This window comes from Populus trichocarpa, chromosome 1, assembly GCF_000002775.5.
Source record: "Populus trichocarpa isolate Nisqually-1 chromosome 1, P.trichocarpa_v4.1, whole genome shotgun sequence".
In the NCBI taxonomy this organism is placed as follows: Eukaryota; Viridiplantae; Streptophyta; class Magnoliopsida; order Malpighiales; family Salicaceae; genus Populus; species Populus trichocarpa.
Genome location: NC_037285.2, coordinates 14,108,198 through 14,126,253, shown reverse-complemented (window position 1 = coordinate 14,126,253; position 18,056 = coordinate 14,108,198). Strand labels below are relative to the sequence as shown.

Below are 18,056 nucleotides of genomic sequence, written 5' to 3'. Positions count from 1 at the left end.
AAGATTTGTCTTAAAGATTAATGCAATCATACACTTTTTTTAACAAGCTAAAACTTCAATCATTATCTTTTATTATTCTTTTGTTACCATTTTCATTGCATCATCCTTATACCATTCAAATAATAACCTTTTATTTTAACTTCTACTATTTAGTGTGTGAATTTATACTTTAATTTTTATAGGAAAAATTATTGTTAAAATGTGAGTGACACTCTAACCATTTAAAGTTTTTTAATTGTGAACTTTTGATAATTCTTGTGTTTAGATTTGAAAGGATCATGAAGATTTGTTCTTGAGCTCATAGAAAGATCGTGCAAGGATTTTAATCTTAAGCTTCTGAAAAAATTATTTCTAAAGATGAAGTAACAGCCCGGCCCAACTTGCTATATATTGTTCGCTTTGGGCCTTACCGCCATCACGGGTTTGTTCATGGTGACGCAAGCCCAAATTTGAATCTGACGCCCTAAAACGCGTATGACAAATTGCAATCAACACTCTTAATAAGGTCAGCTACCAATCCCTCACCCGCCGATGTGGGATATGACAATCCAATCCACTTAAGGAGCTCGACAACCCCGTCGACACAACCGGAAAACTAGTGAGGTTGGCTCTGATACCAAAAGTAACAGTCCGACCCAACTTGCCATATATTATCCGCTTTGGGCCTTACCGCCCTCACGAGTTTGTTCCTGGTAACGTGAGCCCAAATTTGAGCCTGACGCCCCAAAACGCGTATGACAAGTTGCAACCAACACTCTTAATAAGGTCAACTACCAATCCCTCACCCGCCGATGTGGGATATGACAGATGATGACTCACTTAAAAAAGCCATTAAATAATAAAATAATACTCAAACTTATGGAGGAATGCATAATACATTATGATGTCATTATCTTTTCTTTTTATTTTAGTACTTTATTTTTTTATTATGGTTGAATACTTAATGGTCAATTAAAAAACAACTATAATTGTTTTGTGTATGCATTATGGCCTATGAGACAATATACTATGAATTACAATAGTGAAATTGTGATTTTTCCCTTTAATCCAAATTCATTAAGCCTTGCATGAGGGTAAAATGGTCTTTTGTCAACTAGTCATTTAAGAATCGAACAGGGGCAAGAAGGTCTTTTCATGATTTTTAGCATAGTAAAGCTACTTAATTGCCATAAAAAGCAAAATTTTCTAAACATGGCTCTAGAAGCTTTATCGTCTTTTTATTTTATTTTTAAACAGTAAAATGACTTATTTGACCTTAAAAGCAAAATTTTTATAATTAAATCCAAAGGCCTTTACATCTATTTATATTGGTCTTTCTGTAGTAATTAGGTTTGTTGAGGGCCTTTTCGGTAATTTATTTAATATAGATAATTATAAAAAACTTGATTGACGTATGCAATACATGTGCTAATGTATGGATTATGTATGGATTGTCTTCGTGTTTTTTGGGTGGCGTGTGAGATGCTGTAAGTTAAGTTTATAATACAAAATGAATTATTGCCAGTAATAAAATAACTCAAATTATAGATTTTATGTATAATTTTATAATTTAAATAGATTACAATGTAAGTTAAATATATTTTATGAGTAACATGTTCGATATTGTTATGTTAAGATCTGTTCATGTTTAAACATTATGAAAACAATAAAAGTAAGGATTAAAATTGTATAGTTCTTATTTTCTTTGAACAATTTGTATATGATTAGAATTTTATGTTTATTTGAAATTCTATCTTTATCTTTAGAATAATATAAATGGGTCATCTAATAACTTAAAAGAATGGCTAGCCCTGTATACACAATTTATTCTACAATTTATTCACAATTTTTTACTACTTATTGTTTTCTTTTGCTTATCACAATTTATTTTTTTATTTACAACTTTTGTTTATAGCTTTCTTTCCTTTTACATTCTTTTCTAGTTTGTTAATTTTGGTATTCACCTTACTTTTCTTCTTAGCCTGTAAAATTCAAGTTAAGAACCCCACATTTTGTTTGATTAATAAAACTTTTATTTATCCTCACTGAGGATGAAGTTTCTAATTGTAGTTTCTCTTTATTGAAAAGAAAAAAAAAAGGAATAGATGGTATGTTGATCAAGAAATCAATAATCAATCATAAATTGACATAAATCATCTATAAGATCAACAATATGAATATTAGACAAGAAAAGCAAGCACATCAATACAATATATTAAAACAATTAAGGAAATATGTTTAGTAAAAAACTAGCTAGTTGGTCTATGCTACGTTGTTAGCCAGATCAAGTATATTTATTTAAAATACAGAAAAAGAATATGAGGACATGCTTTTTTATCACCATGAAAATTTTCAACTATTAATTGAAAATATGATGCGTGCTTTTAATATAAAAAATAGATAATCATATATGTCAATAAATATTAAAAAGAGTTGTTAACATTAACTAAAGATTAAGTCGAGCAGTTGAGATATATATGTTGATTAAGATATTCGATCTTATGTCACAAGAGCCTTTTAATTTTTTTTAATCAAATGGAAATAATGTTTTTACAATAATAGTAATAAGTTAAATTTCATTGAAATAAAATAATTTGTTAATATAATTTCTTAATAGTAGCAGTTGATCTGATGTAACTTAATTGATCTAACTAGTCAAAATGCTATTTGGTCAAAACTCATTAACTAAAAAAAAAAATCAAGAGGAAGTCATTCTAGCCCTTTTACACACACACACTAAGACAATCACAAATTAAAAGTTTTTTTTTTTTAAAAAACAAAAGCATTATAAAGAGCTATATGAAAAGATTGATTGTTAATGTTATAAAAAGAATATTACAATCTTACTAAAAAAAGTAAAATTTAAATAGTATGTAATAAAATCATAATAAAATTAAATTATTAATTAATCAATTTAAATGAATTATAATTAAAAAGGAGATCAGCCCTGCGTGCATGGTTTACTTTTTTTCTTTTTCATAAAATCAGAGAATGATTTTGTTTTTCCTAAAATAGAGCAGATAAAACATCGTTTGTTTACCCAAATCTTAACCATCAAAGTGATGCTTGGAAAATCATATTGCAGTTTGTTAGACATACAAAACTAATTTCAATTAAAAACACCTTTAAAATCTTGATAAACTATTTTCTCAACTTAAAACGCTTATAAATCAATCAACAAATACAAAATTAAACAAAAAACTTTTTTTTTCTTAACTCCGATCTATTTTTTTTGGCAAAATAAAAGCTAAAAAACACTTCAATAACATTTATCTCTCAAAGAAAAACTCACTGACATCAAATTTAGCTTTTTTTTGTTAACAAAATCTCACAAATTGATTGATTTCTCTATTCTCTATTATTTTTTGGTGGCTCTCTTATTTTTCAAGTTTAGAGACTGAAATACAAATAAAATAAAATTTTAGATTAAAACATAAAAGTTCAAACTAAAAGGACGAAAAAGAGAAATAGAAAAAAATCTAGTAGTTAAAATCTTTAGAAAGTCGCTCAATGGAATTTTTTTAAAAAAGCATGTATATTTTCCTTGTTGTCAACTTTAGCCCTTTTATTTTTAATTTTTTACTAGCAACAAAAATAATTTTATTTTTGTAAAATCAAGTATCAACCTAACCTAATATTAATATTAGATGTTTTTGTGATGACATGATAATTAAATATAAAATAAATTAAAATAAATTATCAAATATAATTCTTAATAAAAACAAAATTTTAAAAAAAAGTTTGAAGAGTTAAAAAAAAATTAAAGAACTTAGAAAAAAAAACAGTATTACAAAGAAAATGAATGGAATGGGAGAAAATTTTTAACTTGCCTGGCGTTGTTTCTAATATTTGATCTGGAGGCCCATTGTAATCGTCAAAGTGCAAAGGGTTTTTGGTCTCTCGGCTTGAAAGTGGAAAAACCTCCCTCTCAACCTCCCTCGTATAGCTTCTTCTCTCCTCTGACTGAGAGTACAGCATCCTCCTGAGAGGCGCACTAGCCACTTTAAAAGGAAAGGAAAGGAAATGGAGGATGTTGAAATGGATGTGTCCAACAGCTACTTCGACCCCGAAGATCTTACCATAAGAGAACAGTTTCGCCGTTACGGGTGACTGCCTTCCTTCTTCCCTTTTTTTTATTTAACTTAAAATTGTTTAGCTAGGGTTCTTTCTTTTGTATTCTTTTCTTTGCGCTTCTCCAATTTTCGATATTTTGGCTAGTTTCAACTGTAATGACGGAATATATTGTGGTTGTTTGCTTGGTTGGTTCGTTATGAAACGTGAAAGATCAAAAGGAGTATATATTACCAAACCAATGATGATGGATTTTGTGGTGCAATTTTTTGTTTTTATTTTTTTATGCGTACCTCTGTAAGAACTTCAAGAATCATGAATTATGTGCAGGAAAAGGCACTCGATATCAAGCGTTTCACCCCATCAAGATGGTCCCGTTTCCAAGTTCAGTGAGTCCAGGCTGTTGTATGATGGGAATAATATTCACAGCCCCACCAATGCTGCACTTATTCTAGAAAACATCAAGCAAGAGGTTGACAGCATTGAGACCTATCATTTTGAAGGTGCTACTACGCCTGCGAGGAATCAATCTGCAATCAAAAGGAGATCGTCTGTTGATAGCCGTGGTGGATTTTCAGAGGCTGATCTTGGTATTGATTCAGGTGCTCGATTTGGAAGCCAATCACTTAAAGCTTGCAAGATTGAGGATGAGACATTGACGGATAGTGGAGAGACTACTTTTGGTTTATTTGCGTCTCTTTTTGATTCTGCTATTCAAGGTACATTGAAGTGATTTTGTTATTTCTTTCCTTTAGGTTTGAAACTTAGAAAATATGAGATTGGTAAAAGGAAATGTTTTGGCATTTCATATCTATGACCCTAGGCAATACATTGAGATATTCTGGTGACTAAGTTTAGAAAAAATAAGAGCAATTAATGAAAGATTAGAACTGGTTGATGCAGCTAGAAAAAAAAAAAAGAGGAACTAGGTGATGTTTGTTTAGTTACTGATGGAATTCTTTAGTTGGAAGAAGGAAGCACCCTGGACTGACAAGGACCATTCATATCAGAATAGAATTTTGACAAGTTTGGTCTTCAGCACTTTCTGTCTTCTATACACCATGCATGAGCTTACCTGCCATGTTTTAGATAGGGTGCTGAAGGGTGGGAGATGCTGTTATATGAGGCCTTATAGGATGTTGGTTCCGAGGCTTGGGGACTGGAGTTTTGGCTTGGGTGGGGGAGAAGGTGGAGGGGGAGCAAACAGTTGTCAAAACCTGGATATCCTTTCTGTTTGCTATCATTTCTTTTTCATACATTACAGGTACAAACAAATGAATAGAAAATTTTTGGAAATAAATGTACACCACAACCTGGACTCTCTTAATTGGCTATTATTAATCATGCAACATGTATATAGCTGTTTAACTGGTTAGCCATGCACAGTATATTAGTTATAATGTCTTAGTCTGATTCTGCAGGGTTGATGCCAATTCGTGATCTCATTTTAAGATTTGAAAAATCATGCCGGGATGTTTCAGAGTCCATTAGGTGAGTCTGATGCTGGGGTAGAATATTGAGTTTCTATTATGTAATCCGTTGCTCTATATTGTCATGAGTAGGATAGATGGATGTAATTTAACAGCTTTTAATTCATTCACTTGCAATAGAATTCCGTCTGTAATGATGAGCTTTACAGTTAAAAGAGAAGTTTTAAGTGCTATTATTTCAACAGGTATGGGCCCAATATATGGCATCGGGTTGTAGAGGACAAATTGATGAGACAGAAGGCTCAGTTCTTGCTTGACGAGGCTGCTACCTGGTCTCTCCTTTGGTACCTCTATGGGAAAGGCAATCAACCCTTATCCTCTAATACTTCCCTGCTTGAAATTGATGCTTGTGATGATCAAGTGTTCCATAATTTTTATGGTTTATCAAGTCTCTTAAAGTTCTTTGGCTTGAATCTTGAGGTTGCATATTGCTCTTGTATGTTACATTGTGTGTTGGTGGGGGGGTTTTGGGTGGGTGCTAGTGACTTGTTTGGGGGTGGGGGTGGGGGTGAAAAGTTCTTGTGCATGTTTGCTTAGGTGCATTTATGATTTGGGTTATGGCCTTTATTTTTCTTTTGTGCACTTGTCATTCATCTTCATGTGTGAATTTACTCTTATCAAACATTTGCAGTGTCTTTTAAGTGGTGGTGACATTATATCATCCTTGATGCTTGTCTGATGATGCAAAAGGGATAGATAAATGTTACTTTCCGATAATTCATATTATAATATTGCAATAAGTTCATCCGCTTATGTGGGAGTAACAAGTTATGTACTCTTGATGTTAGTCAACTAGCAATTTTGAGGTTTTCAATAAGGCATTGGTGGTGATGCCAATTGGGTATTAGGTGGTTTATTTTCTCCAACTTTCTTGGTTCTGTGTTTCTGTCAAATCCCATCCCATTGAGCGTTGAAGTTTATGAACAACATTTTTCATTTTTCTTGCAGTTACAGAGGAGCCCCCTGAAGAGCTGATTGTGGTATCTTCATTTCCATTAACAGGACAAATTATCTCTATGTTTCCAAAACTGCCATTATTTTTAACTCTTTTAAAAGATTTAAACTGTGTATTCTCATTTCAACATATTGGCTTATGACAGTCACCATCAACATCACATTTGGAGGCTTGCCAGTTTGTCGTGAATGACCATACAGCACAGTTGTGCCTCCGAATCCTTCAATGGCTGGAAGGGTTAGCCTCTAAAGCCCTTGATTTGGAAAGCAAGGTGATCAGTTTCCTCAAATTTTCATTAAATAGAACATTTCATCCCTAGAAATGCATTGGAGTTCTGCAGAACACTTGTTGAGATAGTCATTCTTGTCCGTTTCTCTTTTAGTTGATGAGAGGAGGTGGGTGGTTTCGTTAGGTTTTTTCAACCCTGCATATGTAGTATGTTTTTTTCTTCCTGTTTCTTATCCTGGCATGTGATATTGAATCTGAAGGTGGTTTTAGATGCAATGGGTATGGTATTTAAGTAAATTATAAATTGGGGATCATTCATGGATTGGGATTGTGAAATAATTAGTGACAGGCTAGCACCATCTCTTATTTAACTACAGCCATTTTATTATTATTTGCTGAAAATCATGACTTTAAGTAAATTAGAGTAAACAGTTGAGTTTGAGTCCTATGCACTGATAGCCCCCCTGGGAACTGGATCAAGTCTTGTTGAATTTGTAGTCTGATGTGCTGAGGTGTGGGCTTCATGTGTTATGAGCAAGTATTATCAAATTAGTAGTGGAGGCATCCCAGTGTATGTAAAATATAGAAAAAAAATATTGGAGGCAGTCTTCACTTTGTGGATTGGATATGGTATTGTAGGATATGACTTTTAAGTCAAGGATTGGATGTAATAGATGTAATGCAACTGCAAGGAAAAATTTATTTGTGCTCATGCTGTTTCCTGATTTAGGTGGTAATATGTCACCGCTATATACACAAAGAATCTAATAGCTAGTCATTTTCATCAATGAAAAACCTATGCTATTTTCACTTCCTTGGGTTCTTTCAACAAAGTATTTCATCCATAATCTGCTTTTTGTCTAACTATGCTGAAATACAATGTCCCAAAAACTCTCTAACTTGTTATAGGATAGATATATTCATGATGTCTTTCACCTCTTATGTGTGCTTTATTGGATGGAATTCATTATCTTCCAAGAAAAGAGAGATTCTCTTGCATGCCTGACTTTTCTTATTGAACGTGCTTTGCTGTCCTATAGTCTGGTTTTGCAACATAATAGGAGCTTTGGGTTTGATTTCTAACTTATGGACATATGCATTCAACAAACGCGACTGATAACTCTTCTGGAGGAGATTTACATATTGAAAGTGGCGAACTTTACCCTTTTCTCAATGACTGATCATGCATGTGTTTTGTTGGAATTTGGTCTTAATTTGTCCGTGTTGGGAAAACCAGGTTCAGCATTCAAGCATCATGATGTTTGAGTTGCTGCTGAAAGTTTTGATAGTTCACTGGCTTTGTTTGACAGGGTATTTATTAATGATTGCAGGTGCAAGGATCTCATGTTGGTACCTATCTTCCAAAGTCAGGAATTTGGCACCAGACACAACGGTTTCTACAGAAAGGTGCCTCCAATACAAATACTGTTCAACACTTGGATTTTGATGCTCCAACCCGAGAACATGCGCATCAGTTACTGGATGACAAAGTAATATTTTAATTTTAACTTAATAATTATATTAATCTTATTTTAACTATTGTTGTTATCTCCTAATATGGTACCTGTGGTGTTTCCATAAGTTAATTTTGCTCATATTATTGTGCATTTAATGAAAATAATTTTGAAATAGAATATGAAAGAGAGGAAATTGGAGTGGAAATTAATTTAGATTTTGACAGGATTGTGGTGAGAGTGCTCTAAGTACTAAGTTGTAGCATTCTAATAACTTTTAAATCTGTAATAATATGCCTACGTGGCTACGCAGAAACAAGATGAATCTCTTCTGGAGGATATCTGGACCCTATTGAGGGCTGGAAGACTGGAAAACGCACTAGACCTTTGCCGCTCAGCTGGACAGGTAATCAAAGTCTTAGAGGTTTGAGTTAACATAAATTTCAAATTGTGGTTTCCCATACCTGTTCTTGATACATGCTTCAATTTTGGGCAGCCATGGAGAGCTGCAACTTTATGTCCATTTGGAGGATTGGACCTTGTTCCTTCTGTTGAAGCCCTGGTGAAAAATGGGAAGAACAGAATGCTGCAAGCCATTGAATTAGAAAGTGGCATTGGTCACCAATGGCATTTATGGAAATGGGCTTCCTATTGTGCGTCAGAGGTAAGGTTGACCAAAGTAGATCAACTAGCCTTTTGCCCTTGCATTCAGTTTCTCGTGTGTTTCATACCTTTATTTCAACTGCCCTTTCTTCTGTTCATATTATAGCAGTCTTCCTTTGTCACCATTTCATAGGTAATTTTTCCAAGTTTCTTTGTTAAAGATTTTTCATATGAACCTTTTGCACTTTGTTTTCAAAAGAGATGTTGCTATTGTGTTAATCCAGTGATTTATGCCTTTGTAGAGATGTTACTGGCATGTTGATCAGGTGTCTAATGTTTTAGTTATGGATGCACTATATCAATTGTGTTCATCTGATTTGACTTCATCTTTATCCTGAAGAAAATTGCTGAGCAAAATGGTGGGAAATATGAAGTAGCTGTATATGCAGCACAATGCAGCAACTTGAAGCGGATACTTCCAATCTGTACAAACTGGGAGGTATATTTCTCTGATATGCAAATGTGAAAGGAATTTCTTTCTTCTCACGAAACTTCTTAACTATTTATTATATTACTTCAAAATCATACTTGCTCATCAAGTGGTGACATTATTATCATGGGAAAAAATGAAAGAATTTTTGTTAACTTTGCACAAAAAGGTGGCGCACACATCGACAGGAAGAAAATTATTTTATTTCTTTTGACTACTTCCTACTGCAATGGCATGAAATCTGATGCTCAATATGTCTGCAGTCAGCATGCTGGGCAATGTCAAAGTCCTGGCTTGATGCTCGGGTGGACTTAGAACTAGCTCGCTCACAACCAGGAAGAACGGTGCAGCTTAAAAGCTATGGAGATGTTGGTGATGGAAGTCCTGGACAAATTGATGGTGCTGCTCATGCAGCTGGACCAGAAAATTGGCCACAACAAGTTCTGAACCAGCAACCACGGAACCTTTCAGCACTTCTTCAGAAACTCCACTCAGGGTAATTTTAATCCGCTAATTCAATTTGTTAATGTATTATTGCATAATATGCATTGATATTTGATTTAGCTATTTTCTGCATGATTTAGTGAACTGGTTAATGAAGCGGTTAGTCGAGGATGCAAGGAGCAGCACCGGCAAATTGAGGTTTTTGAAGACAATTAGTTACTTGCATATGGATTTTCATTTGTTATCTCAATTTTTTTTTCTACTTTAGAATAAATTGAACAGTGATCACTTTGACTTCCTTTTTCCTTATCTTGAGGACGATGTCTTGTACTCCATTTTGCAATCTACATCTTCATGCCTGTTAAAAATCTTCTCAAGTCTCAAAAAAAAAAAAAAATTGTTTTCCTACTCCTTGAATGCAACCTTGACAATTTTTGAATTTTTGCTTTGTGTTTTGTGCTAGAACAAAGAAATTCTTTTGTAAATAGAATTAATTTTTGTTTGTCATATCAATTGAAACTTTTTGGCTGCTCCTCCCTGACCATACATTGCTTGACAGATGGATTTAATGTTAGGGAATATACCACATCTTCTAGACATGATCTGGTCATGGATAGCACCTTCGGAGGATGATCAAAATATCTTCAGGTGATGTCTTTTGAGTTCTTTTTGTATAAATTAAAACCTTTAAAGGAGTTTCAAGTTGAGTTTTTGATTACTTTTTCATTGCACTTCTCTTTTGGTCAGTTCAGGGAAAAAGACAGTGTTTCCTGGATATTTTCTTTTTTTCTTTTCTATCATATAAATTTACAATTTTGTTTATTTCTTATTTGTTATTGTAACTTATTAGCTTGTTAACCACCGTGCATTGTGGTTGCTATCAGGCCACATGGCGATTCTCAGATGATTCGTTTTGGTGCTCACCTAGTGCTTGTGCTGAGGTATTTACATGCTGAGGAAATGCAGGATTCTTTTAGAGAGAAGCTCATGACTGTTGGTGATCTCATTCTTCATATGTAAGTATTTTGGTTAAGTCACGTCAAGTAGTTTTTAGATTGCATTCAGGGCATCATTTTGGTTTTCAAAATAGTCCCAAAACTCACTCACAGTATCAGGACATGTACATTTCCTACATGTGTTTGACATGGCATGGATCATTCCAAGAGTGCAGCGGCTCCTGGACAAGTTCCTTCATATCTGTGTTGTATCATGGAGAGTGTGGCTTCTCGTGTTGTGAAGCCCAAGTTGCTCTGGTAATTTCTCATAGTTGGAAATTCCAAATTTCAGGTATGTGATGTTTCTGTTCTCAAAGCAACATGAGGAGTTGGTTGGGATCTACGCTTCTCAGCTTGCACGTCACCGTTGCATTGACCTCTTTGTGCATATGATGGAGCTGAGGCTAAATAGCAGGTAACAATGAATGGTTATTAATGTTGTCTTTACAAGCTTCCTTCTCCTTTGGTGTCTATTAGTGGGTCCTAATGCTAGGTACAATTGTAGAAGTATCGGGCTTGCAACCATAAGATGCAAGTTCAAGTCTTAATAACATCCATTTTGATGAAAAAGAGTTCAAGGGTGTCTAAAATTTCATTCTGATGTCCCTCCTTACGTGGACCCAACAACAGGAAAATGGCCTTCTAATATTATTACTCAAAAGAACTCCGTTATATTTGATCGGAGCTGTTAAAAGCAATTAGCAGACATTTGGGATGCATAATGAGATGGTTAACTATTCAGGAAGAAATCCTTTGCCAATGGACTTTTGTTTAGTTATAACCTTGTACAAAAAAAATTCAATGCCAACCCTTAACTGTTCTAAGGGTTTTAAAATGAACAGGAAGAACTAAGCTGTTGTTATGGTTAGGATCTGCATTTATTTGCACAATGACATGCTAATTATTTTTCTTTTTTCTTGACAAGTAGTGTGCATGTCAAATATAAAATTTTCCTTTCTGCTATGGAATATTTGCCATTTTCTTCTGAGGATGATTCAAAAGGAAGTTTTGAAGAAATTATTGAGAGGTATGAGTTAGTTATGCAAAATGTTTTCAATTGTGAGGAAGATAAACCAAAAGTTCTAAAGTGTAAGTGGGGTCTCTATTTACAACAGGATTCTGTTAAGATCTCGGGAAGTTAAAGGTGGAAAATATGACAAGTCATCAGATGTTGCAGAGCAGCACCGGTTGCAGAGTCTTGAAAAAGCTACATCAATCCAATGGCTCTGCTTTACACCACCCTCCACAATTACCAATGTGAAAGAAGTCAGCGTGAAACTTCTTCTGCGGGCATTGACACACAGGTTTTTAAACTACATTTGGCAATTCTACATCTTTAATGTTTTTAACTGGATAAACAATTGATTCTCAGTATTGCAATGGAAATCTTCCAAACATTCCAACGCATATGAACAAACCCAGTTGTTGTTGACTCAAAAGATTTAAGACATTGAGATTGTTGAAATCATGATTTGCAATGTGATTTGAATGATTCCATAACTGCATGTGTCATGGACTTATGCTTCAGCAAATCAAGAGGAGCTCTAAGCTCAATCATTGTGGTAGACTAAAAAAGAATAAAATAGAAGATAAAACCCTTTCTCAACCTCGTATATAGTTGCAATGACAGAAAAAAAACTAACTGTTTGAGATAGAAGAACCAGGCTCTGGTTTCTTTTTTCATGTCCTATTTACTGAACTAATCAAGTTTTCCATTTCCAGTATTCTCTACTCATAGATGTCCTATATCACCCAAATTTAGATTTGACTATGAAAGCGATATTTGGAATGGGAAGGTACACACAAAACAGTGATTAGATGCAAAGATGTAAGAAGAAGATAATAGAGCTATATATTTTCTTGTGACTTCTTCTGTACTGGCTGCTAGGTATGGGAACATGAAGCATATAGTGCGCCTTGTGCCCATCTTTTTGACTTTTTTGACTTTCTCGTACCTTTACTTTAGTTCTTTTGTTTTTCTTCTGTTGTAGGAAATAAAAAGCAATCGACAAGCCTTCCCATTTATATTGTTTTTGAACAAGAATTGGTGAAATGTCCCCCCCTCCCCCCAATCAATTGTTGCTTTGGATATTTTTCAAAATACAAAATAGTTTTAAATTTTTTACATATGTTATGTTTGAATGGAACTTACAATCGTTACAAATAATGAAACACAGTATTTTAAAAGGTTTCTTAGGCATGCATACTTTAGAATTCTATTCATAATAATTTTGTATAGAACATCTATATGCATTTTTAACAAATATAGCTTTACATTTTCAAAATTATTTCAGGTAGTATGCTAGATCTTACAATTTCACTATCCATTTTTGCTATTTGATTTTGCAGACGCTTCAGTGATTTTAGGCCAGCAAGCTATTTTAACAACCTTGACTGAAATGATTGCTATTTCATCGTTGCTAACTAATGGAAAAACATTGTTAAAAACAAAAAATTACCCCTTTTCTCCCTTGTTATGTAGCTCCTCTCGTGGGTTGAGTTTTTTAGCTATTGTTCCTTTTTGTAGCAATATATTGTTCAGGGAATTTGCTCTGATTTCTATGTGGAGAGTGCCAGCAATGCCAATAGGTGCACATGCATTGCTAAGTTTACTTGCTGAGCCTTTGAAGCAGCTTTCAGAACTACCAAATAGTCTTGAGGATTATGTTTCTGAGAATCTGAAAGAGTTTCAAGATTGGGTATGTGTCATGTATATCTCTTTATCATTCATATTCTTTGTAGATTCTGATATTTAGTTGGTTTTGTAATCAATTATCATTAATTGTTAGAGTGAGTACTACTCCTCTGATGCAACTTATCGCAACTGGCTCAAAATTGAGATTGAGAATGGTGAGGTTCCTCCCCTTGAACTCTCAGTGGAGGATAAACAAAGAGCCACAGCAGCAGCCAAAGAGACATTGAATTCTTCTATGTCATTGTTATTAAGTAAGTGAATTCAACCAGCCTTTTCATTTATGCACCACAAACACACACTTGACAGAAGACTGGTAAGCATGTATTCTAATAAAATAGTTTCCATTGAAGACTGGAATTCTGCCCGTCTCATTCTGATATTCAATGCTGCAGGAAAAGGAAATCCTTGGTTGGCTTCTCCTGATGATGAGACATTTGAATCAACAATGCTTGTATTCCTTGAATTGCATGCCACTGCTATGCTTTGTCTGCCATCTGGTGAATGTATGCATCCAGACGCTACCATTTGCACTGCATTAATGAGTGCCCTTTACAGTTCAGTGTGTGAGGAAGTTGTATTACGCCGCCAATTAATGGTATGTTGTTTTTTCTGTTGAAAAAGAAAGTGACCTCTGATATTCATATAGACAATTTTAAAGTTCAAGTCTTCTGTTAAGGTTTTTGAATGAGCTGGTCCATAAAATGAATGGCATGCATCATATGATGGTTAATTTCTGAGTACCTACTGTATATTCTTAGAGGCTACCTTTACAGATTGTGGGGATATTATGGCATGCATCGTGTTAATTTCTGAATACCTATTGTTTATTCTTAGAGGCTACCTTTTACAGATTGTGGGGGAAATAATGTACTCCACACTTTTTTGTGTCATCCTTTTTTCAGTTAATTTTCTGTCCTTTGCTCATGACCTGAGTTGTTATTGCAGGTGAATGTTACCATTTCACCTAGGGACAATTATTGCATCGAGATTGTTCTTCGCTGTTTGGCAGTAGAGGGTGATGGACTTGGATCACACCAAGTTAGTGATGGTGGTGTTCTGGGTACTGTCATGGCAGCTGGCTTCAAAGGTTAGAAATTATCAATTGATTAAATGATGCTTGGACTTTTGAATTTTCCACTGAATATACAGTGGTGTCCATGCAGTTCTTCCTTGTTTAGTTGAGGTATGATGTGAATGCGCACCAAAGTGCGTGTTCATGTGTGCACTCATGCACAAATGTATCCATAACTATATATAAATGCTCAAATTTTGTTGAAACAATTGATTTGTCAAGATTACCCTTGATTCTGACTTTATCAAAATGTTCTCTCTGTTAATTTTTGAAGAATAAAATACTAGCCTTTATTTTAATATGAATGCATATTTAAATCTTTTTGTTGACAGTACTCCTGGTTCTCTCCTTCTCTCCTATCCCTATTTTCCATTGTTAATAACTTAGCCATATCATAGGTTTGTTGGTTTTTTTATGGATCATACTTCTGCTTTTTTAAAGGATTTTTAAGGAGCAAGCACAAATTACTATGGCTCTTGTATGGGTGTGCTGTTTACTTTTAAACCATAAATAACACTATTTTTTAATTGTTGTTAAATTTTTAGAACCTGATGTATATCTCTAGCTATGAATTAAAGGGTTTTACAAGTTAAAGATTTTTGAATGTGCTTAATCTTAGAGATGGAACTAAAACCCAAAGTCCTAAACAGGCATAAAGTATAAGGTTTCCTTTAATTGAAACTGTATTGCTGCTTCTATTCTCTGAAGGCATGGTTAAGTATAGTATATATGAACAGAGTCTCTGTTTTGTCATATTTAATGCATGATTGATGATTGAGATTGCAACTGGTAAGTAATATAATATTGTCAATCTTCAATGGTTTCAGGAAAGATTTTTTTATTCAAATAAATAGCTGTAAAATCTGAGATATTGCAATTAGTGAAAAATTGACCTTGGATTAGTATAATTTATTGTAGAAATAGAATTAATCGAGTTTGATTCTATATTTGAAAAGATTCTTAGCCTTGCATGGTGATTTGATGGCATTTGGGTCCTTTTGCATGCACAATCGAGATTTATGGTTTGATATCTATTGTTTTGAAAAATCTTAAACCATGTCATTCACCCTTTGGTTCTCTATTCTTTGCTTATTACTACTAATTCGTTTTTGCTACAATTTCTTTCAGAACTATTACTTCTACGGTAGTCTTCTCAAGAAATCCTAGACTTTTATGTCCATTCTGTTATATATGAAAGTGAAATACTTTCCTTTGTTATGTTAGTAATCAATTGTTAAAACTTAAGTGCCTAAAAAAATAGTGTATATTATTTAAGTTAGATCCATAAAATTGATTTGTTATATTATTTTTTTGATAACTTGAATAATACATGTGCGAATGTTCATACCAAAATGACTGGTTAAACAAAAAGTATAGATAATTTGTGAAAGAGTAGTTGGTAACGGAAATTTTTATTTGTTGTGCTAATTGGTATGACAAAAGTAAATGAAATGGTATTACAGAAGGGAACTATTATGGCATAACATATGTTTTTATGTATGAGCTATGGTTTCATTTATGTACTGCTAATTGGATTTAAACTTATCTAATGTAGGTGAGCTTGCTCGGTTCCAAGCTGGGGTCACAATGGAGATATCCAGATTAGATGCTTGGTATACAAGTGCAGATGGTACTTTGGAAGGCCCAGCAACATATATTGTGCGGGGCCTTTGTCGTAGGTGCTGTCTTCCAGAAATCATTCTTCGATGTATGCAGGTAATCTCTTCTTTGGAACAGAGAAGCTGTTGTATCCATTTATGATTAAGTTTGTCTTGTTTACCCTTTAGTAGGATAGCTCTCAATTTCATTTTATCAAAACTCACAGTATTGCCATTTCTCATTTTTCTGTGTTGCCACTAATGATATCCGCTCCTCAGGTTTCTGTTTCACTAATGGAGTCGGGTAATCCGCCGGAATGCCACGATGAGTTGATGGAACTCGTTGCTTGCCCAGATACTGGGTTTCTTCAATTGTTTAGTCAGCAACAATTGCAGGTGAGTAAATTATTAGGTCTGCTTGTTAGTGGATGAGAAAATAAACTCGAGCTTGAGGCTCATAAATGCAGCAATATTTCCCATTTGGGTTTCTCTCTATGCATACTGGTGTCAATTGCAATATTTGTGCACACACTTTGATCATCAAGTAATATGAACAGACATCTGTGAAGATTTATGACTTAACTGCTTTTATTGGCTACAACGTTTGCATTTTTAGTACATGCTGTGTTGCACAGCACTAAAGTTTTGACAAATCATGTTACTTTTGGGATAAACTTTCTTCAACTTGAACTGCCTTTTCTTTTCCAAACTTCTTGATTTTTCATTCAGATTTTCCTTTTCCTTTTCCCTACTTTTGTTATTAGTTTGAAAAATGGGGTAGGAGGGTGGGGTGTCTTTGTCACATTAGCTTCAGCTAACATTGTTCAATCGCTGGACTTTCAGGAGTTTCTATTATTTGAGAGGGAATATGAAATATGCAATATGGAGCTTCAGGAGGAACTTGCATCTTGACTTTTTGCACTTGTGAAATCAGGTCATGGTGCTTATTTATAAACTTACCTCAACCTGATGTAGTTGGGTAACCAATAGCATTATATAGGAGAGAACTTGAACTTTTTATCTACTTTGTAGAGTTTCTTCCTGTTCTTTTTTTTTTTCCCTTCTGGTACAGCTGTAATTTCGATAATGTGAAATGCATTTTTCCCCTTGTTTTCCTGTTATTAAAGCCCTGCCTCTGCACCTCTGTGAGCATTAATGAATGTGAAAAACATTCGTAGCATGTGATCCCGTACCGATATAGGGTATTTACCAGTAGTTTGGTATTTGTCCTTTCCATTAATGCATGAATCCTACTATAGTGATTACCATGCAATATCATCCAGGATGCTTGTTTGGTTTCCTTGGAGATATTCCTTAACGAGGGCTTCCAATGCTGTACAAAGTTTGCTAGTATCTGGTCATACCTCTAGCAATGTATCGATACTTTTAGCTTTAATTATATTTTTCTAAAGCAAATCATGGGGAGCTTTTGGATCCTGTGATTTATCCACGAATTAGCTCCTGATGATGCGGCCAGGATGTCTTTTGGGGCTCATGGGCATGGTGTTCATCAGCCTTTGATCAGCCTGTGTTCGTCCAGAGGTCCACTATCCTTCAACCTGCACCTGCCTTGCATTAGGCCTGTGGATGCGCAGTTTGTGCGCTTTCTTGTCGCCTGTCTCGACAATGTGTGTACAAAAGTGATGTAAAACTTAGTTTTAAAATAATGTCAGGAAAGCAAGGAAGGGTTCATAGTGAAGGTGGATGGATGTTACTGATTGAGAATATTTAAGGTTGAGGAAGGAACCAAAGCTGTTCAGGATCAACAAAACAATCATCAACCTTTTCTTTTTCTATCTCAACATAACTCAACCAGCAAAAACAGTCCCCAGGTGATGCTTTCCTAATTATGTGGATTCAAATCAACCTTTCTTCTTTTCAGACATTATAATTTGTAAGTTAAAAAAAAAACATTATTTTTCAAATATTTTTACTTAAATTCGTGTGCTCCTAAGATAACAAATTGATCATAAATTTATTCT

At 34.3% G+C, this 18,056-nt stretch overlaps 1 protein-coding gene across 1 annotated transcript; it reads left to right on the top strand.

The window, feature by feature from the left end:
* Positions 1-3,839: 3,839 nt before the first annotated feature.
* LOC18094702 (nuclear pore complex protein NUP107) lies at positions 3,840-17,200 on the top strand. Its single transcript, XM_024588443.2, has 24 exons — positions 3,840-4,085; positions 4,381-4,769; positions 5,472-5,541; positions 5,726-5,841; positions 6,489-6,520; positions 6,641-6,766; positions 8,055-8,213; positions 8,491-8,583; positions 8,674-8,841; positions 9,181-9,279; positions 9,534-9,766; positions 9,855-9,912; positions 10,274-10,362; positions 10,599-10,730; positions 11,002-11,124; positions 11,638-11,736; positions 11,825-12,013; positions 13,237-13,408; positions 13,499-13,655; positions 13,797-13,999; positions 14,350-14,491; positions 16,032-16,192; positions 16,354-16,470; positions 16,918-17,200. Exons 1-24 carry the CDS (start codon positions 4,003-4,005, stop codon positions 16,984-16,986), a joined length of 3,279 nt encoding a protein of 1,092 aa, XP_024444211.1. The 5' UTR covers positions 3,840-4,002; the 3' UTR covers positions 16,987-17,200.
* Positions 17,201-18,056: the final 856 nt, after the last annotated feature.